The 23,933-nt window shown below is 44.1% G+C and overlaps 1 protein-coding gene across 2 annotated transcripts; it reads right to left on the bottom strand.

Annotated features, from left to right (window-relative positions):
- prr5l (proline rich 5 like) lies at window positions 1-23,188 on the bottom strand. Of its 2 annotated transcripts, none has more exons than XM_073472738.1 (9): window positions 22,939-23,188; window positions 14,172-14,302; window positions 12,269-12,349; window positions 11,469-11,517; window positions 7,485-7,542; window positions 5,549-5,640; window positions 4,239-4,376; window positions 3,225-3,342; window positions 1-872 (listed from the first exon to the last, which is right to left on the bottom strand). In XM_073472738.1, the coding sequence occupies exons 2-9, from the start codon at window positions 14,291-14,293 to the stop codon at window positions 511-513; spliced, it is 1,020 nt and encodes a 339-aa protein (XP_073328839.1). In that variant the 5' UTR covers window positions 14,294-14,302; window positions 22,939-23,188; the 3' UTR covers window positions 1-510. The 2 variants fall into 2 exon arrangements, with proteins under 2 accessions (XP_073328839.1, XP_073328840.1); XM_073472739.1 differs by having other exon boundaries at window positions 14,172-14,305; window positions 22,939-23,153.
- Window positions 23,189-23,933: the final 745 nt, after the last annotated feature.

Genomic DNA, 23,933 nt, shown 5'->3' with positions numbered 1-23,933 from the left:
TTATTTATGAATTAGTTTATTTAATCTTTATTATTTATTTACATTCCTAAAAGAGAACGTATCCACATGAACCTGAGAAGAATCAGAACCCGCAGTCCGGTTCTGTTCACAGGATCAGTACAACCCTGAACACACAGAGCCTGATCCTGGATCAGTGTCACTGGTTCAGACAGTCCTCTCAGTACAGAGCTGCTCGTCCTGCTGGCAGCTGTGGGACAGATGAGTACAAACACTTCCTCTGACCCGTTTCCTGTCCTGTCACTTCCTGTTTCCTGTATCCTGTCCTGTTTTCTGTCTTCTTCTGTGGTTTCCTGTCTCCTGTTTTGTTTCCTGCAGTCCGTCTTCTTGTCCCATCTTGTCTTTTTATTTCCTGTCTCATTATTTCATCTCATCAGGGTCTGGCTGCTCCCACACGGTGTAATTCCCATGATGCCCTGTTACTTCCTGTCCCCGTCCTCTTGTTTCTTCTCCCGTCCAGCATCGTCTCACGTGTCCATTGTCTCATTAGCGCTAGCAGATAACTCCTCCCCTCGGAGCCTCCATCATGTCCGGTTGGCTGCAGAACGGCCTGGGACTCATCGGCCCACCTCCCACCACGAACCCCACACCTCCCTCTCCCCCTCCCACCCCATTGTCCGTCTCCGTCCCAGCATGCATCCTGCCCGACGCTGACAGCAGCCGGACATCAGAGTGTGCGTTGGCCACCGTGTGGCGCCGCACACCGCCAGACTTCTCCAGGTACGCCTCGCCCTCCTGCTCCACCAGCGGAGCCAGAGACGACGAGTCGGAGGAGTTATGATGCTGAGTGACGGTGATCTCCGGCTGGGACTGGTCACCTAGCAACGACCCTGACGACCGCAGATGGCGGGAATCTGGAGGAGGAGACAGAAAATACACTTTTATTAAACTGTTTAAAATTGTAGATTAGATCCAACAGTTTCCACACATGTCCAACACAACACTTCTGTAACAGCTTTTATCAAAGCTAAAACTGAATTATTGTAATCCTTTAAAGGAGCAGTTCAACATCCTGCTCTTCTCTTTCCTGCTATGAGTCCTGGTTCAGATTGATTCCTCTCTCATGTCTGTACAGTACATATGAAGCTACAGCTTAATGCTAAGCTATATCTTAGCTTAGCATTAAGACTGGAAACAGGGAAACAGCGAGCCTGGCTCCGTCCAAAGGGAACAAATCCACCTACCAGCAGCTCTAAAGCTCACTGACGAACATGTTTTATCTCATTTGGTTGTTTTTCTGTTTTAAATCATCTCCAGCTGCTTCAGCTGTTCAGCAGAACGCTGCAACTCTGTTTCACTGTGAAGCTCCAGAAATGTTCTGTGGACTACGAGACTTCACCTGACTTTATATCATCAGGAGGAGATGATGGCTGAGCCTGACTTTATATCATCAGGAGGAGATGATGGCTGAGCCTGACTTTATATCATCAGGAGGAGATGATGACTGAGCCTGACTTTATATCATCAGGAGGAGATGATGGCTGAGCCTGACTTTATATCATCAGGAGGAGATGATGACTGAGCCTGACTTTATATCATCAGGAGGAGATGATGGCTGAGCCTGACTTTATATCATCAGGAGGAGATGATGACTGAGCCTGACTTTATATCATCAGGAGGAGATGATGGCTGAGCCTGACTTTATATCATCAGGAGGAGATGATGACTGAGCCTGACTTTATATCATCAGGAGGAGATGATGGCTGGGTTTTCATTTAGGGGTGTACTGTTCCTTTACTTTAGGTAATATTCAAGAGAAAGATCATGTTCTGACGTTAAAAGAATGACAACAACAAAATTATACTAACAACACTTTTTATCTACTTGCTCTAATGAAGGAGTTTATGATGTGTGTGTGTTCCTGCAGGTTTTTCTCAGGATTAATTCCGTGTGAAATGTTCATATATTCATGTTATATAACAGTACAGTACTGTTGGATGGCTGAGTGGCCTCCTGCAGTGAAAACCTTCCTGTTTCCATTCACAGCAGGGATTAGGACGCTAATCTGATCAGCCTTCAGAGCCGTGCCGAGTTCACGGGAGGTTTGAGTTTGTTTGTGAAACCTGCTCGAAGGAATTACACATTCCCCTGAGGGACCGAGCGCACACACACACACACACGCACACACACACACACGCACACGCACACACGCACACGCACACACACACAAAGGCTTGAGTTTGTATTTATGTTAGCATCTGTTAGCCACACTGCTAACGGCTCAATACATTTTTTTTTTTTTAATTTTAAAAGGTGATACGGAGGTGTATTAACTTCATTTACAAGTTTTAACTGCTGTTTCCTGCCTGACTTTACTTTCTAATTAATAAATGTCAGGTGTTTATTTTATTTTTTAAGTTTAAACTTATACTTTATTCCCCAAATTATATTTCAGTCCTTTTAAAAGACTGAACACATCTAAAGGAATCTATTAAAGAAATAATTTAGTGACATAAAGTTCCTGAACTTCAGTCTTCTCCTGATGCAGGTTCAGGTGAACTCCTGATCCTGCAACAACAACATTGTTTGGTTGACAGATAATCAATCAGCAACTATTTGTCCACAGTTCCTGCTTCTCAGTTGTGACAATGTGCTGCTTTTCTCCATCGTCTTCGACAGTAAACTGGATATTTTGGGGTTTTAGACTGAAAACGAGAAATGTGATGACATCACTTCAAACTTTAGGAAAGTTTTATCCACATTTTTCACTTTTTTCTGACATTCTATGAACTTAATTACTGATTTTAATCAAATATGTCCGATCAGGCCAGTTTGCAGCCTTCTGATAACAGGAACAAGAAGAGACGACTAATCAGGAGGCAGTATTTATTTTCACAAAATGATCCCGATCGATCAATATAAGCATAAAAAGTTTATAACCGAGGCCCGCGGCCACCCTCAGCTCGAGTTCATTCACCTGGAGCTGCAGGAGTGAGACCAGCAGCAGCGGATGAAGCCGCTCACCTTCCTGCTGAGAGGATTTAAACAGCATATTACTACAGAGCCCTCTGACCTCCGACCTCTGACACAGGCCGGCAGCAGAGTGACGTTGTGAACAGTCTAGTGAACAGGGATCTAAATGCAGATGTGTCATTTTACTACAGCCATCACACACTGAGCAATCAGCGTTTACTTTATGATACGTGAAGGCAGAGAACGTGTTTACTGTCAGGCTGAGTGATTTATAACGCTCCTGCTGCACTGACCCAACAGGAGCTGCTGTCTGTTGTGCAGAACGTTGCTGAGATACGGAGACACGACGATCTCCACCAGGCGCTCCAACTGGTAATACTCCAGACTGGGACCAGCAGACTCGTGGATACCCTGAGAGAGAGAGAGAGAGAGAGGATGTTCACAGAGCAGTTCATCACTTATTTAAAGTACTTTGAGTCTTGTTTCTTTAGACGGAGGAGAGGTGAATAACAGGTTTCCAAACGGATCTGAACTTTACTCTCTGGAGTTCAGGTGTCTCCCTGTACGTGACAAGTGACCAAAAGGTTGAGATGATGAGGTCTTAACGAGTGTGTTGTTGTTGTTGTATTTGTTTCTTGCCCAGGAACAGTGAGAGTTTCACACCTCCCAGCCAGAGATATCAAACTTATTACTCAAGGGTCCGTATCTGGTTTTGATTTAAAAGGTCCACTTTGTAAGAAAGTTGATTTTTGATTCTCATTTCAAACTCGTCAAATACCGACACTTGAAGATCGTCGGTCAACTTGAATGTGACATTGTTAATATTTAGCATCCAACTATTAGGAACGCTGTAGTGAAAGAACAAGAAAGTAATGAAAGAAGCAGGCTGGTGTTTTTCAACTAAGAAAAATAAGAGATAAAATTAAAACTTTAGTTTTAAAGAACCTTTGTGACCATTTGAAGAAAGATTTCTGAGTTTATGGTGTTTTTCCACGATATCTTCCAGCCTGGCTCTGCTCGGTTTGACTCGGTGAAAAGATAATTTAAATCCGAAGCGTCCGTTTCAAACGTCCATCACAGTTTACAGACACATTTCCTGCTGTAGCCTTGATCTTCATATTATTTTATTAACAACATTTAACTTTGATCTCTGAATCTGAGTCCAACCTGTCTTACTGCTTCCTGACCTGTACTGATGCTGCCACGTTCAGCTTCTCACAGTGTTTTCATAACTGACAGAAATGAAAACAAAAACTACAAAAGCATGTTTACAAAAAGCAAGAGTACAAACAAGTGGAAGTGTTTACCTGCAGCACCAGCAGCATCTGTGTGACAGGTGGAGGGACGGAGGCTGCAGTACCCAGAGTTTCCTCCAGGTGGAGCTTCAACAGCACCAGGTCTCTGAAGGCCAACAGAGCCATCTGCCTCACCGTCAGCTCCTGCCCCTGAACACACACACACACACACACACACACACACACACACACACACACACACACACACACACACACACACTGATATCAACATCTGTACTGAGTGATCTGATCACAGCTGGACAGCTCTCAGAGGTGGCGGCCACACAGAAGGACCACCTACTGAACTGATCCAACCACTGAACCAGTAACACAATATCACCAGACTCCCTTAACAAATGTAGTGATTTTAAGAGTTGTTGAGTTAAAACAAACTTTCTAACGTAGTGAAACTCTGTCTCTGACAGATTCTGAATCATTGTCTCCTTCTTGTAAATTCAGCATTAAATGAAAACAGTAAGTTGTGTGTTTCCTTGTAGAAAGTGTCAGTTTGTGGCAGCATGGCTGCACCAGCCTGTCTGCTTCTGTGTCTAAAGTGCTAAAGTCTGACCTGCCAACATTTAGCAGCTGTTTGAACACACTGTTTACACTGATTTCACCATTTACACTCAATTTATGAAAGAAGAAACATGTTATTGATCTAAACATGTCACATTTTACAGATACACTAAACAGTAACCAGTATAGGCGACTTCTTTGTCCCCAGACTCCCTTAACAAATGTGTCAGTTTAGTGAGTTGTTGAGTTGGAGACACTTTATAAACTGTGTGAAACTCTGTCTCTGACTGATTCTGACTTATTTGTTCCTTCTTGTGAATTCAGCAAACACTTTTGCTTGCTTTATGTAAAACACTTTTTATTTCTTTCTTTAGTAATAAACATCTCCAGTGTTCCAGTGATGTTGGCGTATATTTACATGTAAAGTGGAGGTCAATCAGAAGCATGCCGAGACGTATTTAATGCCAGGTGTGAATCGACAGGCTTAGAGCCGTCCACTTGTGATCGGATCACTCAGAACAGATGGCAAAACCAAATGTGAACAGACTCTGTGAGGCTGCGGTGTTTTGAGCTGAGTGCTAACATGCTAATTCATGATTATGTTAATATCTAAGCAGCCTTTAGTTGAAAATCTGATTATAGATCTGTTTTAAATAAAGCGTTGGTGCATTTGATACCACAGAGCGCAGATATCGTATCATTTTAAAACACATGATATGAAAAGTAATCAAGTATTGACACTTCTGACGACCATTCATGACTGAGTGTGAATGAAGAAACGTTGTACGAACACAATGTGTGTGTACCTGGACGGGGTAAAAGATGGCCTGCAGGGTCGGGAGGATCTCTGTGAAGAATCTGCCCCACATGTCGGCGAGGACGACGAGCTGCTCGTCACCTGTGGGATACGACAGTTGGTTACCATGGAAACACAGCACAAATATCCAATATCCCCGACGCACGGCGGAGGAAATTAACTCGTTAAACCTCAAATTAATGTTGGTGTTGTTCTGTAAACACAAACACTGTGTTATCAGGTGAGACTGAAGCTTTTTGATTTCTGGGTCACAGCAGCTTTAAACAGAAACTCAATCCAACACAGAAACAAACTGAGCGACGACTGATCGACACAAAGTCATCATGTGATCGGTCAAAGAATGAGGCGACTACGGAAGCCTGAGAGGAAAGAGAGACAAACTTCCAGGTGATCTAAATCTCTCCTGTGTTTATTTCAGGGATAAATCGTTCTTTGTTCCTTACGTTGTTCTAATCTGTGAAACAGGTGGGAAAAATGTTGTCAGGTGAAAAACGATGGATCCCCCTGAGGGTCATGGCGAGAACTACTCTTATCCTTCTGAGTCGTGTTACTGTGGATCGAACACATCGACCTCTTCGGCCTCTCCCCCAGTGATCTGCTGCGACCGAGGAGAAGCTGAAGAGGTCGTCGTGTCTGATCCATGATGACGCGGCTCAGAGGGAACGAAGGAAAAAGTCTTCGACGGATCCCAAAAAATTCTCGCCATGACCCTCAGAGGGCTCTTTGCAGATAAAAAAAAACTTAAGGAAATTTTATCCTGGCAAAACATTTTCTTTTTCCAATATTCACTTACATGTATGAACCATGCAGGTAATTTTAGCAGGCCTGCTCAATCTATTTGATATTAAGAGGGGAAACCTGAAAACACTGTTTGTATGATCATTTTTACAGTTTCCAAATATCTCAATGTTGTGATCACTTTAATTTCTGGCATTAGTGTGATTGTGTTGGTTTGATGATGTGAGCGAATCTTTTATGAGATCGACCACAAACATTTTCAATGCAGGATCCAAACTGTGGTGTTTCATTAACTCGACCAGTTAAAGGACGATAGTTACCTGAAAACAAACGTTTTGATGTTGTCGCGTGCGGCCACAGTTTCCTCTAACGTAAAAACTAATCTGTGGGGCTTTTTTCTAAACAAACTAAACACATGATTTAAAAAACACAATTAAAGTTGTGACGACTGCGGCAGTATTTGATTACATATTTGTGTATTGTGTGTATTATTGTGTGTAATTTTGTGTTAGCTCTGGTCCTCGGAGAGTGGGCGCTCTCTTTTCTCTCCGAGGATCTCTGTCTAACTGACCGGCGCTGGCTCCTGTAGGGATTGGCTGGCTGCCCCTGATGACATCACAGCGGATTGGCCGATCTGGAGGCTTGACTCCTTCTTAACTTCCAGGGAGCAGAAGTCGTGGAGAGTCATCACCGCTACCAGTGATGACTCTCCACGACTCCGACCGTTTGTGACTGTTTCCAGTTTGTCTGTTTGTAATGTGGAGTGAGCCGGTTACAGTGTGTGGTTTGTTGGAGTAGCCTGGTTGTTGCTAGTCGCTAACCCAAACTGTACATTTAACTTTAACGGCTTTCTGTTTTGTTGTTCAGGGAGTTAGGGTGAGACGTTGTCTTTTTGTTTCTTCCTTCTTCTGTTTAGAGTTCAGACAGTTTTAACTGAGGAGACATTTCAGGATGCTGGTGTGCACGTAAACACTCTCACTGTGCTGCATCATCTACAATCACACCAACGAGGAAATAGAAAAAAAACCCAAATGAAGTGAGGCTAAGCGCTAAAACAAAGACGTAAAACTTTTGAATCTATTGTCTTATTTTTACATTTCATTTGAATTCTGAACCATTGAGATCACGTTTGCTCTTTCTTTTGTTTATCAGGAGACGGGACGTCAGAAACCACGAACCAGTCTCACCAGAGTGGACGAGGACCTGATCCAGGACTTCAGACAGACCTCGGGTCAGCAGTTGGTTCTGAAACACACACAGACAGACAGACACACACACACACACACACACACACACCATCATAATCATCATTAAAGTCGACCAACACATCTGCTGAGCTGCTGTTCGCCTCCATATTTAGTTTAGCACAGTTTGCTGTCCTCGTGCAGTTTAACGTTTTTTTATCTTTTAATTTAAAAAAAAAATCTTTTAATTAGTTTCATAATTTTAGTATAATTGTGAATTACATAAAACAGATTCATACTAAAGCTGCAATGATAAGAAAGAAAACTGATTATTAACTAGAATGGCACTGTGTAGAGCGCATACCTCTGCTCGTACATACCAGCCAAGTAAATAACCTTGTTTTTTTTAATTTTTTTTAATCAAGATCCATCTATTTCCTGAGAAATTGGTGAAAATGTGTGAAAACGTCCTAAGTAAGAAAACAATCCTGGATCCGTCCCTTTATCCAGATCCACACCAAAAGTTACTGGGGTCTGTTCTGGACTGAGACCCATCCTCCATCCAAGTTTAGTGGAAATCTGTCCAACAAACCAACAGACACGGCAAAAACAAAAAGCAAAGGCAAGCAAATATATAGTTACTGATTAAGAAGTTACAGGTCCAAATATTTTAAAAGTTTTTCTGTATCTTGTTCGGACAGAAATCCTGTAATTCTTGCTTTTCTTTAAGGTGGCAGTAGGCTGACATGGTTATTGTCTTTATGTGGTCGTCCTAATTCAGGTGAGTCCAAAACTACATCAAGATTTCTGGCTTGATTTATAGATTTTAGTATCATATTGCGTGCTGGTGCATATTACTGCAGAGTTACTGATTGTGGGCTGTAAAGAAGACGACAAAATGACGTAAGTGTCAATACATTCAAAGGTACATGTACAGTTGGCTACGTGCCGTCTGGACAATATAACCCACATGTGCAACAAGTCATAAAGAGGTTTTACTGTAATTTTTTGTAACCCTAAAATACTCTAACATGTTAATTTTCTCAGTAGATGACGCAGTAACGTAACAAGTTCCTTTTTAATGGCAGTAATCTTGTAACATAATGCATTACTTTTAATATTAATGTTCCTGAACACTGTTAAAGAAATATCATCCATGTAAACACAGCTCCTGTTATGTAGAGTTCTGTGTCATCTGCATAGTATGAAACAAATTTATACTCGAGCTGCAAAGATTAGTAGGAAAAGATTACAAAGAAAACGGATTATTGATTATTAATCATTTCAGTCATTTTCAAACATAAATGTCAAACATTTCAGCTTCATAAATGTGAGGATTTGCTGCTTTTCTTTGTCATTTATGACATTAAACGAGTCTGTGGACTGTTTGTAGGACAACAGAAACGATCTGAAGGCGTCACTTTGTGCGCTGGGATATTGAGAGGAACATTTTCACATTGTATAGACTAGAGGAATAATTGATTTATTGTGAAGATAATCCACAGATTAATCATTAATAAAAACAATTATTAAATGCTGCAACTTATATAATATTTTAAGGTACACTGAGATCAAGATCTCGTTTACAAGTGAGACCTGAGTACAGACTAAAAAAGGATCATACAGAATAAAGTAAATTAATAATGAAAATGTAATGGTAGAGGTAATGACATAGAAGATCGGAGAAGATTTAATATACATTCATAAAGACAACAGCTGGACAATATAAACAGATGCATTATAAATGATAAATTATAAAATATTCTTGTCGTACACATTTTTGAATCGCCCGGTTGAATCAGCCTCAAGTTTCAGTTTATTATTCCAGAAAAATGGGACAAAATATCTGAAGACTGTGTTTCTAAGATGACTGTTTACTGCAGGAACGTGAAGTTTGAGCCACTCCTGAGAACAGGAAGTGACTATGAAGTCTTTAACCTATTAACCTTTTAAACTTTAACAGGATTGACAGTAAACTGTAAGATTTCCCTGTGTTGGAGGTTCACTGTTAAAGTTAGTTTCAGAGCTCTGTTTGGAAAAAACAGGAAAAGATGTGACATGTGACCTTTGGGGAAACCGAGGTCATCGTCTCGCTCACAGCAAACATTTAATCTGAATGTCGAAGTTGAAACAAGCTTTTCCCAGACGTCAGATCAGTGAGGACAGGATGGATGGTCTCAGGATGTGGACAGGAAAGACATGTCAGCTGTGAGACAGTCCAGGCGTCAGTGTTGAGATTACAGTCAGATGTGACAGGAAGTCTTCCCCTGCTGTCGTCTCTGAACAGGAAGAGGACGTCTGTCCACTTCCGGCTCATCGTCCTCGTCACCATCTGCTGATCTACAGGTCACTATCTGAAAGCTCAGGAGATCAGGAGCCACTCAGCTGTTCACCGACTGCAGCTTCAGGGCGGAGGAGGCAGCAATCAGCTTAGTTCGACTAAGAGCTGCTGCTGCTGCTTCACTCTGTGACCTCAGGAAGCATTTTGGGTTTCAGCCTCTAACCACCCTGTTATCCATGCAAGGTGTCACAGCGCAGGACTGTTCGTTGATGACCTCTTTGCCTCATTCGATCAGCTGACCTGGCAAAGGTCCACTTCTTTAAAATAACCCCATCAGCTGGTATATCAAAGTCTTCCTGAAGTCAGTCCAGAGACGAGTCAAAACATGTTGTCATGGAGAAAAGCCCTCAGTGTCTTCTGAGGTCGTGATTGGTTCAACCACAAGAGGGATTCAGTCCAGCTGCCTCGAGCTGTGGACATGTTCAGGAGACACAGTTTTGTCTCAGTATTTGACTGGAAAGCTGCAGTTAGAAAACCAGCGGTCCGAACACCCGAACAACCGTCTGTGATCATAATCACAGTCACGTCGTGTCACATGAGCACTGAGGTGCCGTGCAGCTGAACATCTACAGTATGCAGTGTTCAAATCAATTTCAAATCCAGCAGCTGGGCGCTGAACGAGTTGATGCTCGTCCAGCTTCTCCTGCCAGACAGATAAACATCTTCACGGTTTGCAGCCGACTGCGAGCTTCACATCACACCATCAGTTCAGACTGGAGGAGCCTCACACCTCAGTGACGTTTCACCGTCCCTGTGTCTGGATCCAGTTTCAGACCGACACTGAGCTGCTGTTTCTTACATGTGTCGACATGGACAGAGGACAAGAGGACCAGAGGACCAGAGGACCAGAGGACAGAGGACAGAGGACAGAGGAGAGAGGACCAGAGGACCAGAGGACAGAGGACCAGAGGAAGAGGACCAGAGGACCAGAGGACAGGGGACAGAGGACGAGCGTGATGTGGTTTTTATTCTTCTCTTTCTGGACAATAAAACATTTAGTGTTCAGAGGACAGAGGACCAGAGGAAGAGGACCAGAGGACAGAGGACAGAGGAGAGAGGACAGAGGACAGAGGACAGAGGACAGAGGACAGAGGAGAGAGGACAGGGGACAGAGGACAGGGGACAGAGGACAGCGGTCTCATGCCATCATGGACTACTGACCGTGATATTATCGTACCGTGAGTTTTTGGTATCGTTTCAGTTTCACCAGTTTATGTTCATTTCTCGTTATGTCATGATGAACGCATAGTATACCACTGTTAAATATATTTATCTATTTCTTTATGATTATATATCTCCAGTAAGGTTTACTGTGTATCATTTATTCCTGTTAAACTTTCTACAGTTTATCATGAAACATAATGACTGATGATTTTAGAAAACATGTCTGTTGTAGGATTATTTCATACACTACTATGAGCCAAAATATCGTTATACTGTGTCAACCTGAGACACTGTGCCTCGTCACACTGACGATCAAAGTGTGACTGTAACAAACACAGATACAGGAAGTGGAGCGACCGCAGTCATGTTTCCTCTGACTGGTGAAAACAAACAGACTTCTCGATGAAGATGCTGACATGAACTCTGTTAAACTGTCAGGTTTTATAAACAGGAGAAAAACAGGAAATGCAGACTGAAAGTACCTGGAAGTAGTCTGTGATGAAGGAGCCCATCTCCGTTTTAAGGAGCCACCTGCAAAGACAGGAAGGAGTTCAGGAGGGAGCGACAGCCGCCATGTTTCCTCTCCTCTTCAACACTTCAGGCCTGTTCCAGTTCACTGACTTATATTCTGAGTAAAACAGTTTAGTTGTGATTATACACAGACGTTAGCGGACCTGAACCCGGTTCTTTAATCACTGAATAATCCAGGTAACACAAGAAACCTGCTTCTTGGAACAACAGGAATATTTTTAGGAAACTCTGCAGCTGCATGGAGACGTCTGATGTTTAAATCATCTCCAGCTGCTTCAGCTGTTCAGCAGAACTGAGCCTGACTTTATATCATCAGGAGGAGATGATGGCTGAGCCTGACTTTACATCAACAGGAGGAGATGATGGCTGAGCCTGACTTTACATCAACAGGAGGAGATGATGGCTGAGCCTGACTTTACATCAACAGGAGGAGATGATGGCTGAGCCTGACTTCATATCAACAGGAGGAGATGATGGCTGAGCCTGACTTTATACGTACGTGAGATTTTGAATCCACATGGGAACATAAAAGGTTAAATACAGTAAAAACATAATAAAAATGTAAAGTTTCCTTAATGTAGCTGCTGTTCCTGTTCAAACACCCACACAGAGGAGACATACCATAATATGAAACATTACGTTACTCATCATGTCACCCTGAGTGTTCACTGCTCTTCGTGTCTTTCTGTTCGTCTCTACATGTCGTGTCGTATCTGAGCGTCACACTGAGAGAAGAAGACGTCTTCGTTACCTGATGCTCTCGTTAAGTGTGTACAGCTCGTTGGTCTGCAGCGCTCCACCCTGGAACACCTTGATGACAGCTGATTGGACGCTGAGGACACACAAACAAATGCAGGTCAGCTCAGAGGTCATGAGGTCGTGGATCATTTAAGTTACGTGTCCTGCAGGGAGCTGATCTGGAGTACATGGTAACAAACGTGTCAGTGAACAAAGCAGTTTGATTTGTGAAACTGAGCCTGGAAAGTTGTTTCTCTGACAGTTGTGGAGTGTGTCGGCTCAGTGCGTGTCGGCTCAGTGCGTGTCGGCTCAGTGCGTGTCGGCTCAGTGCGTGTCGGCTCAGTGCGTGTCGGCTCAGTTCGTGTCGGCTCAGTACGTGTCGGCTCAGTGCGTGTCGGCTCAGTGCGTGTCGGCTCAGTGTGTGTCGGCCGTCATACGTGACTCAGCTGGTTGACAGGACGTGGCCCGGCTGCCACCTCCACTTCCTACTAAACATCCTGCCCGACGCTGGGGAGAGCAGGAAACGGGCCAAAGACTCAGAGGAGCTGCAAGTTTCTGCTGCCTGAGCCGAAAACACCTCAACACACAGAGAGTGAGCTGCACAGGCCCGAGGGTCAGGAACAACAGAGACGCTGGAGGAGGATCTCATGTGATCTCAGGCTCTGTGTCCACGTAGCATTATTGTCTGAACACCAGTGTCTTTCTTTCAATTTCAATTTGTTCAATGAGGAGCGAGTGTCTGCGGCCGCCCAGAGAGAAGGCGCAGCACCCAGCGTTCTTCAGAAAGGCTCTGGTGATGTCACTGTGGCTCTTTTTCTTTTTTCCTGGCGTCGGCGATAATATTCACCGTATTTGTGTCTCCTATGGATGATGTCATCAGGCACATCCTCCTCGTCAAATAAAAAACAAAGAAAGTCAACCACAAAGGATCAGTGTGGATCACACAGCAGCGGCTGTCAACACGCTGATGTCACAGAGACGAGATGCACGTGCAGCGTTTCTTCTCTCAGAGTACGAACGCTTCATCTCAGCGCTCCTGAGCGAGCAGCCAGCGAGTCGAGGTTAAAGTGAGTCCAGTATGTTTTAGCGCTTTAGAGTATTTTGATGATTATCTGGATAATCATGAAATGAAATGTTTTTTCATGCGTACACTCGTTGGTTGCAGCCCTGGAGACAGAGGGAGGAGCTCAGACATCTGCAGGAAGCTCGACGTAGAGCTGATGCTCCTTCCTGTTCAGAGGTGGTTCAGATCTGATCAGGATCCTCCTGGACTTCTTCCTGTGGAGGTTTTCTGGGAGGAGACCACGGGCAGACCCAGAACACACCGCAGGGATTATATATCTCACCTGGAGCTAGAAAATGTTTGTGTGGAGAGGGACGTCTTGAATAACCCATTTAACCTGCTGCCACCACGGTCCCGCCCCAGATAGGAGGCAGAAACTCAACGGCTGTGACCCGTCTCCAAATCATTGTAATTAAAGTCTCACACTTTCTGTAACCTCGACCCAACAGGAAACCGTCTGATTGGATCATCTGATCCGACCTGATGACGGCCTCAGACTGCTGACCTTCAACAGAACCGGTTCTTCTCTCTGGAACAACACGAGACAGCACTTTTTCCTCTGGTTTAAGCTGATGTTTGGACCCATAACACACACACACACACACACACACACACACACACACACACAGACTTGTATATGCAGTGCCGTTGTGTCCTAAACACGAGGATAATATCTGGACTTTGTGGGATTATGGAGTCAGACAGTCTGCATGAAACTAACTGGTGGTTCTGTGAGGTGGGTTTGGGTTCAAACACTGATCCAGGTTCAGATCTTTACTCAGCTCAAGAAACACCTGTAACCTGTAATAACTGATGTCTGCTGTCCAGTCGCACAGCGCTCTGTTGCTCTGACCTGTTCCACACTCTGGTGTTGGAGATCTGTAGCGCAGGTGAGCTGGCGTGGAACCGGGCCAGGTCTGACAGAACCGGAGAACTCATAAACCGGGGCCTTGGACGCCGGAAAGATCCCATCATGCACCCTGGCTGCTGAGGAGAAAGGACACAAGTGTTAAATGAAAAAGCGTCAGCAGCATCAGTGCTGGTAACTAAATACCAACACAGTGAGTTCAGAAAATGACTTTACTGTCATGAACCTTTAATATTTCTGAGTTTGTGTTATTACCTCATTAATATTGTAAATATTTAAATTTTGAGTTTGAATTTTGAAAAATTTAATTGTTTTCTCGAGAAAACAAACTTTGTTCATGTCATTATCACGAGATAACGAACTTTATTCTCCTGCGATAACGAGCTGGTTAAAAAGTGCTTTTGGTAAGAAAAGCTGTTTGTGTCTGGAGGTCGGGTCGGCGCCGTCCCAGAGCCAAGAGTTCATGACGACTCAAAGATCAAACAGAGCTTCTTTAATCGTGAGACGCTGACTGGACCGTCACACACACACTGCTCTGTGGGGACGGAGCTGTGTTTTAGGGATTCTGGTCATGGATGACGAGCGCTCCTTCATCTGACGTGTTCAGATTAAATCAGCTGCTGCACTTGTCGAGACGCCGTGTCTGCACGCTCCACATGAAGCTGTGAAGAATGAGAGGGAACAAGCTTTTGTTTTGTTGTGCTGACGGATGAATTTATCTCGTTATCTCAAGATAACAAATACAATTTAACTCGTTATCACTGAGGAAATAAAATGTTTGACTCATGACTTTATGTTTATGGCTCTTTAGAAATCCATCCAACAGTTCTTGAGATATTGTTTTTCACTAAAAGCTGGAGAGGAGAGGTTCATTAGATGAAACGTGGTGCTGAGCCTCACAGACAGGTGGAGGTCTCCTGTCAGCAGCTCTGTGCAGGTTTTACTTCCTGTTGTCAGCAGCGTCTGATTCATTTAGAAACGCAGAAACGTCGTCTTTCTTCAGACCGCAGCTTCCTGTGGAACGGCGCTGACCCGAGATCTGCCTGTTTGTTTACAGCACAGAGGTCTCACTCTGCCTCGCTTTCAAGAAACCACAGACAGCCAGGCTGCGCTCTCAGTTCTGGTTCTGTGAAGGGTGACAGCTTTCACGCTCTGCTGTCACCACACGTCCCCGATGTATTTTTGTACATGTACGTTTGAGTTTCTTTGAAGCGGAGTCAGTTTATTGTCTGTAATATATATATATATCTCTTTTTTTCTCTCTGAAACCGACACAGCCACATTTAATTCAGTCAGTGTGGGAAGATTACAGTCACTATTTCTTACATGGTGTGTGTGTGTGTGACTGAGGGAGTGTACGTGCATGTGTGCACTGCAGGAAAAAAGGAAATAAAACCTTGTTGAGTAAAAAGCTGGAGTTGGTCATGATTACAGAGTGACAGAGACATTTTAATGGCAGGAGAGCGAATGACTCAACACTAATTGTATGTTGAAGCCAAAGGAAATATCGTCCTTTAGACGAGTTAGGTTTTGCTTTCAGTCTGATCTGTCGCCGTCAAACTTGTTTTTACCATTTTGTACCAACGTTAAATCCTTCAGAGATGAGGAAACGAGTTTTATTATGAGGGAAACACCACACCTTCACTGGAGGTCGGCCCACAGACTCGTACATCAAAGAAATCTCAAGCATCTACAGAAACAAACAGTTTGACAGCTGCAGAGGAGGAGACGCCTCCCTGGTTCTGACCGAGCAGACACAGGAGCTCAACATGTACCAGAGTCGAACACAGGAAGACTCCAGGAAGTCAAAATCAGTGTTCACATCTTTTTAATGTCACGTGTCTGCTCTACATCTCACCTTTACATCAGCATCAGGCTCAACAGCTGCAAAAAAGTCGTTTTGTGGGCGTTTTTAATGACAGTTCAGAGTCTGTCACTTCCTGCAAAACAATAAAAAATACTCAACCTGAACTCGTTCAGTCTGAGGTTCACCTCGATCCAAACACACACACACACACACACACACTCAGTGCATGCTTGTAATCTGGCTGTCTAAGTAATGCAAATAAAAAATGAACTTCTCTGGCGGTGAACACATCTGTAAACATCCACCACTGCTGATGAAGATCTATGTTCACAGATGAGGAAATGTTTCAAAGGTTTCTTCACGTTACGTTTGGTCTCGTTCTCCTCTCTCTCCTGGAAGTCGCAGCGACAGGCGACCAAATCAAACGCACCGTTACTTTGAGTAAACTTGTGGATTTCTCTGCTTTGACATCGTTGGAAACAGTTGACCACACAACTCAACAGTAAAATCAACAATCCTTCTTATATATTAGATTTTAACCACCAACCCTCCAAAAACAATTCACACAGAACATTTGCAGCGTGCAGCAGTTGTGTCGCTGCAGATTTAACGAGGTCAGAGCGTCTCACTTTCGTCTCACAGCTACGAGTCTCGAATCTGATCTGAAGCTTTGATTTCTCCTCGCTCTCATCTCAGAGCCGCGAAGAGGTCGACCTCGGAGCCGCTCCCGTTCCCGGCCGCGTCTCTGTCCAGGACGCCCAGGTGGCTGATGGGATCTCACAGCCCAGTGTGTGTCCCACAGGCTCTCGCTGTGCTGTCTCCTCTGATCGCAGCCAATGGGAGGCCTCGTGCTGACAGTCAACACAAACACACTATTGTTTATTCGGCTGCGTCCTGCCAAAGCCAGAGGAGGTCAATAAATACAGATTTCTCTCTCAGCTGGCAAGTGGAGACGAGGAACAACGAGGAGAAACTAACTCGTCCGTGTCTGCAGCAGCAGGATCAGGAAGAGAAGCAGATTAATAATAAAGAGTGTGGAAACATCAGGACTGTGGAGGCCTGAGCTCATCTGATCATACGAGTTCATCTTTTACAGTTCTGACGTCTTAAATGTGACGGACAAGAAAGAAAACGTAAAAAAGTGAAGTTTGCCTGGAGAGGGGGGTCACAGCTCGTCACCCAGGAGTGGGAGGGTGTGTGTGTGTGTGTGCATGTGTGTGTGTTGAGACCATGCCAGGAACTACAGGTTGTGTGTGGGAACAGGACCGTGTGTGCACAGTTCACCACATGTAGCGTTCACAGGATTTGGTGGTATCAACACACACACACACACACACACACACACACACCGTTGATTAAGCTCGGTGTAACTTGGCCGAACGTCTCTCAGCATCTTGTTGCAGCGACACAAAGAGCGTCTACGTTCGCGAAGATGATTCACTCAGGGAAGAAAACGACTATCTCACCTTCTGCTCTGCAAAAGTGGGCGTCAGGCGTCATCATGTATGTAACTGTCACCATGACGACCCATCTGGTACACACCAAAACCAGCCATCAAAAAAAAGGTCACCACCCCCCGTCATCACCGCGCCCTCCGTCAGATCCTCCTCCACTGTCACATCCCGTCACGCTGAGTTCAGTCCAGCAGAGACTTTGTGATCGGTTCAGTTTGTGTCTGCTTCACCGTGAGCATCATCTCACGCGTGGATCTCATGTGAGACACATGACATCATCACATCTACATTTCTGCCACACTTCAAACACAGAACAAGTTTGGACTGAATCTTCTTCTAGATGTTCAGATTGACTCCACTCTTGTGTCTGTGTGCTAAATATGAAGCTACAAGCAGCAGCTGGTTAGCTTAGCTTAGCATAAAGACTGGAAACAGGGGGAAACAGCTAGCCTGGCTCCGTCCAAAGGCAACAAAATCCACCAGCAGCTCTAAAGCTCACTGATGAACATGTTGGTTCACCTGTAAAAAAAAACAAATTGTTTTGTAGGCATTACACCTGTCTGACCCTCACCTGACCCCTACCTGTTTCTGTTGCTAGGGAACCCCAGAGACTCCAGGAAGTGACCGGTCCCAGCCAACCACCACTAAAACTACAAATTCTCGTGTTTGTAGATATTAATCAAGCGAGATACAATCAGAGCGCTGCCAGAGGCGGCTCAGCTGCTCGCCTTCGGACAGAGCCAGGCATGAGAGTTAAATCTTCTCATTTAACTCTCATTAAGTGTATTTCTCTACATGTCAAGTGTTTCCTTTAATGTAAAGGCTACAGAAGCATGAAGGTCTCTGAGGTAACGTTAAGCTGCTGTAATCCTGCTGCTGTCGGTCACCAGACAAACCAAACCAAGACCTTCACCAGCTCCACGCAGTCGCAGCGTTTGCGTTACAACATTAAATATGAACACAAACACACAAACACAACTTTCCCCTGAAGTGATCAGAAACACATTGATCTGCTGTGCTGCACTTCCATGTGCTTAGTTGTGTGTTAGTGTGTGTTAGCATGTGTGCTAATCCTAAAACAGGAGCCCCCTGTCATGAGAAAGTACTCAGAGAGACTAATGCAATTATGGACTGAGACGGACACAGACGAGGACGCAGAGAGAGAGACCACTCTTACAGCAAAATTAGTGCATATAATGTTGACATGAATCTCCGAACCCTCGATTCGATGTGATTTTTAATGTCAGAGGTCATCGTTCAGTCTGAACACGTATCATCAGCACTCACAGCTCTGCCACTGGTAGATGATCAGTAAAGGTCAACAGATCTTTGGTTTTATGTCCTGACAACACAGGAGAAGAGTCTGGAAGTGACGCTGCAGGCTAATGCTAAGCTAGCTTTGTTGTCTTTAAAGGTGCGTGTTAAATGTTATTCTCCTGGGGGGGGGGGCGATGCTGGGCTGCCACTAACACTGCTGATGAATTACATGATAGAAACTGGAGAGTAGTTTACATCCAGTTTTGATTCAGAGTCAGAATCGTGACTTCCTCGTTGCCAGTCGACGACTGTGTTTTTGTTTTTTTCTCGGGTGTGTTGCGTTCAATGTCACAAACGCACCTGAAAACAGGCAACAGCAGAAAGCAGCAGATCATCAGACTACATCCAGAAGATGTTAAGTCTTAATCATTAATATTCTGAATCAGACACATCATTTTGCCAGGAGTGAGACATCTCCTTTCTTTCTCATCTCTGTTTAGAGACACACCTGCTCAGTACCGAGGCCACAGACGTTACCATGGTTACTTTTATTTATCTGTAGTGGGGACGCACGATATGAATTTTTTCAACTGATAAACAGATAATTATGTTTGTTAAAAAGAAGTTTATGACCTGTTAGTATAAGATGACATGTAGTCAGGAAACTGAATAAAAAAACAAAAAACCAACAGAAAACGTCCAACCAGCGCCGACATGTTTGTCTGTGACGAGTGCGACCACAGCGTCTGTTCTTCTTCTTCTCTGGCTTTATTCATGAGCCAACTTTAAAGGTGCATACCACCAAATTCTGTACACGAATGTAGACGCTGCGCTTGTTGAGCATTAAGTTAAACATCTACGCTTCGTATTATCGGCTCTATTCATCAGCTGTGATTTCACAGATACCGATAAAGACGATAATATACATTTTCTAATATCAGGCTGATAATTTATCTCCAATCTTCAGTTTCACTTTCGAACTCAGCACCGACTGAACGATGTCCGAGCGCTTCTTGAACAGAAACAGAAAGTATTCACTTCCTCAGCTTCAATGTAAATCATATCCTGGTCCACACGAGACCTCTGCAGAGTCTCTGACCCAAATTTTGATTATACACATTCACACTAAAGACAAAAGCCGGATGTCAGCGGGTTACGTGTTGGGTGTGTGTGTTCGGTTAACATGGATCCTGAACTGGGATCAATTCTGTAACTTTAGGTCATAAAAGGATCAAAACAAAACTTATAACTGACTTGTAATCATCATGTGCACATTTTAATCTGTGATACATCAGTTAATGTTATTGTGCAGATTAAAACTGTTCCTCCATTAAACTATATTTCACATAGATCCATCAGCCGACTGAGTGTCAGTTACAACACTTCAAAGATCAAACGTTGATGATTCTCAGTCTGACGCAGCAGCTGAGACGTCACTTTCTGAATGTTTCTGATGACACTGAACGTCTCTGAAGTCGCCGTAGTAACGTTCTGCTTGTTCGTGACAAAACTTCAACATGTGACGTATTTAAAAAACTAAATAACTTTTTAAAAACACACTGATCGCTTCACACTGAATAATATAACACTGTTTTAGTTAAGAAGTTTATTTTACATCATTATGAACTTGTGTTTCTGATAAAAGCCTCTGACTCAGTGAAACTTCATGTAAACTGGCTGTAAAGGGGAATTCCCCTGAAAGCCTCTCACACTGTGTCTGTATCTCTCAACATCAGCAGCTGTCAGAGTCCAAACCTGCCGCTCCTTTCACCCACACCTACTTCTGCAAATGACTTCCTACGTTTTCCCCGAATTGAAGATATTCACATCGTTACAGGAAGTGGTTATATCTGTACATCGAAGATTACAGTGATGATCGCAGCATTTAAAGTGTGTGTTTGCCCTTTAACTCCCAGCTGCCCGTCAGGTTCTGCTCTGGTTCCTCTCACGTCATTGTAATTCTGCTTCTGTTGGACTTCTGCCTGCTCGACTGGTCCACGTGGCCGATCCCTGCAACGTGTCCTCCAGCGTCAGTCAGCTGATTCGTGCACACGGGATAAGTGCAGGCTAACAGGCTAACAGGCTAACGCTAAGCTAGCTGTGTTGCCTTTGAGGGCTTGTTTCTGTCTGTTTGTCTTCAGACGTGCACACGTTGGCGGGTTGGAGAGAAAACAACACTTGAAGAATCGAACCTGCTTTTGATTTTAACTCGTTGAGATCGATGTTCGATTTAGAAACAAAATGGTGACGCAGCATCTGACACGTCGCTGATTTAATCTGTGCAGATTACTCAGAACTGATCTGATGTGTGGTCGTAACGTTCTGCTTGTTCCTGACAAAACTTCAACGTGTGACGTATTAAAAACTAAATAACTTTTTAAAAACACACCGATCGCTTCATTACGTCACGTGAAAGTCCAGTTACCATGACTACAGAGGTGAGGGCAACATGTCGATATCAGTTTGTGATACGAGACTTTATCGTCTTGGATTTCAGACACAGTTATGTGGTTAAATCACCCAGAACTCAGAGCGTCCTCTTGTTCATGTCCTGGGTTTTTAAATTTCTATTAAAGTCACGCGAGCTGTAAAATCAGCCTCAGTAACGTCCGACTGCAGGAAACCCTGAAGATCCTTTACAACATCACACACATCATCATCCAACGAAACACAACGAATCCTTTTAACCAGGTTGTTGAAAGTGCAGCTGAGAGCCGGCGCTGATCCAGAGCTTCTGGAGGACCAAACACCCCGAGTGTCATCAGACTCTGAGCCGGAGCTGAGAGCTCAGAGATCACTGTGTCACTTCAACACGACAACTCAACACGACAACTCAACACAACAACTCAACACGACAACTCAACACGACGACTCAACACGACGACTCAACACGACAACTCAACACGACAACTCAACAACTCAACACAACAACTCAACACGACAACTCAACACGACAACTCAACACGACAACTCAACATCACAACTCAACACGACAACTCAACACAACAACTCAACACAACAACTCAACACAACAAAGGCCGAGTGGTTTAAGACTTTCTAACGATTCTGATATTACGTTGTAAATATTTAGTGAAAGTACCAAAACACAATATGTAACATGGACCTCACGGTACACAAACGATACCCACAACTTTAGTGTATGTTAGTGTGTTTGTGCAGGTAAACAACAGAGGAAGTCACTCTGACAGCCTCGTGGTCGCAGTGTGTGTGTGTGTGTGTGTGTGTCTGTGTGTGTGTGTCTGTGTGTGTGTGTCTCTCTCTCTCTCTCTCTCTCTGTGTCTGTGTGTGTGTGTGTGTGTGTCTGTGTATGTGTCTCTGTGTGTCTCTGTGTGTGTCTGTGTGTCTCTGTGTGTGTGTGTCTCTGTCTCTGTGTGTCTCTCTGTGTGTCTGTGTGTGTGTGTCTCTGTCTCTGTGTGTCTCTCTGTGTGTCTGTGTGTGTGTGTGTGTGTGTGTGTGTGTGTCTCTGTGTCTCCGTGTGTGTGTGTCTCTGTGTGTGTGTGTGTGTGTGTGTGTCTCTGTGTGTGTCTCTGTGTGTGTGTGTGTGTGTGTGTCTCTGTGTGTGTGTGTGTGTGTGTGTGTGTGTGTCTGTGTGTGTGTGTGTGTCTCTGTGTGTGTCTCTGTGTGTGTGTGTGTGTGTGTCTCTGTGTGTGTGTGTGTGTGTGTGTGTGTGTGTGTGTGTCTGTGTGTGTGTCTCTCTCTCTCTCTCTGTGTGTGTCTGTGTGTGTGTGTGTGTGTCTGTGTGTGTCTCTCTGTGTGTGTCACCTCTGTGTGTCTCTGTGTGTGTCTCTGTGTGTGTCTCTCTGTGTGTGTCTCTCTGTGTGTGTCTCTCTGTGTGTGTGTGTGTCTCTGTGTGTGTCTCTGTGTCTCTGTGTGTGTCTGTGTGTCTCTCTGTGTGTGTGTCTCTCTGTGTGTCTCTCTGTGTGTGTGTCACCTCTGTGTGTCTCTGTGTGTGTGTGTCACTGTGTGTGTCTCTCTGTGTGTGTCTCTGTGTGTGTCTGTGTGTGTGTGTGTCTCTCTCTCTCTGTGTGTGTGTGTGTGTGTCTCTCTGTGTGTCTCTCTGTGTGTGTGTCTCTCTCTCTCTCTCTGTGTGTCACCTCTGTGTGTGTCTCTGTGTGTGTCTCTGTGTGTGTCTCTCTGTGTGTGTCTCTCTCTGTGTGTCTCTCTGTGTGTGTCTCTCTCTGTGTGTGTCTGTGTGTGTGTCTGTGTGTGTCACCTCTCCGCGCCGCTCCGCTGGTGAACAACTCGTCCCTGCAGCAGTGGATCAGTCCGCAGCTCCTCTTCATCATCTTCTCTCTCAGTCCGAACTCATCGCTTCTCTTCCCGCCTCAGTTAACGAACAGTGACCCGTCGTGTCGGAACCGAGCGGACAGACCCACAACTTCCCCAGAGACGGACCGAGCTCACTTCTTCTCTGTTCCGAGCCGGACTGAGCCCGACGCCGCGAGCAACAGGCTGACAAGCTGCACGAGCTCACTGCGACCACTTCCGGTGGAAGCCTTCAGAGTAAAAGTTTTCTTCCCTTCTCTTTATTGAACATTGAAAATTGGGAAGAAGTGTGAATTTATCTGATCCCCCTCCTCTCAGCACAGGCTTCCTTATTTAATCTCATTATTATTATTATTATTATTATATTATTATTATTATTATCATTATTATTATTATTAAATTATTTAACCTAATTTAATAATATTTAATCTTATTAACTTATGAATAAATAAATGAATGAATAGGTAATATACAAATATACACAAATATATATATATATACAATTTATAAACACGTCCATGTCCTGCAAAATATAATTTAATGTATCAACCATTATCTTATGTATTATAGTTTATATATTGATTTCGTTTGACTTCTATAAACATGTACTTTATAATGATTTAACGACGTATTCACCAGCATCCACTTAGAGTCCAGACGGGTCAGGTCAAGTCGCAGCGCTGCAGATGGACCAACTGGGACCTTATTTCAGAAAGAAATTGTACAGTTGTGTCATGAGTCACGTGATGTTTGTCAGTTTGTTGTATTAAAGTCAAACCTCAGTAGTTTTGTGTTAAAGTGCTCAGTGAACTACATCCACTCATCAGCACCAGAACCGACACCATGTTTCATTAGTCTGATGACAAACATCACCGGTGTGATCCGACCCCACATGGAGCTGCAGTCGGGCTCCTTCCTGTTTCCTTCATGTGGAAAACACAC

The sequence above is a fragment of the Pagrus major genome, chromosome 8 (assembly GCF_040436345.1).
Source record: "Pagrus major chromosome 8, Pma_NU_1.0".
NCBI lineage: Eukaryota > Metazoa > Chordata > Actinopteri > Spariformes > Sparidae > Pagrus > Pagrus major.
The sequence above is the reverse complement of the archived record's forward strand: the minus strand, read 5'-3'. Positions and strand labels throughout refer to the sequence as shown.

Bases quoted from the DNA above. Each gene is read 5' to 3' on its own strand.
- prr5l (XM_073472738.1), bottom strand. From the start codon at position 14,293: ATGATGGGATCTTTCCGGCGTCCAAGGCCCCGGTTTATGAGTTCTCCG. The intron at 5,641-7,484 runs GTGAGACTGGTT...CGTATCCCACAG, and splicing joins TCAGGTCCTCGTCCACTCTG to GTGACGAGCAGCTCGTCGTC. The intron at 4,377-5,548 runs GTACACACACAT...GTGTGTGTTCAG, and splicing joins CCATCTTTTACCCCGTCCAG to GGGCAGGAGCTGACGGTGAG.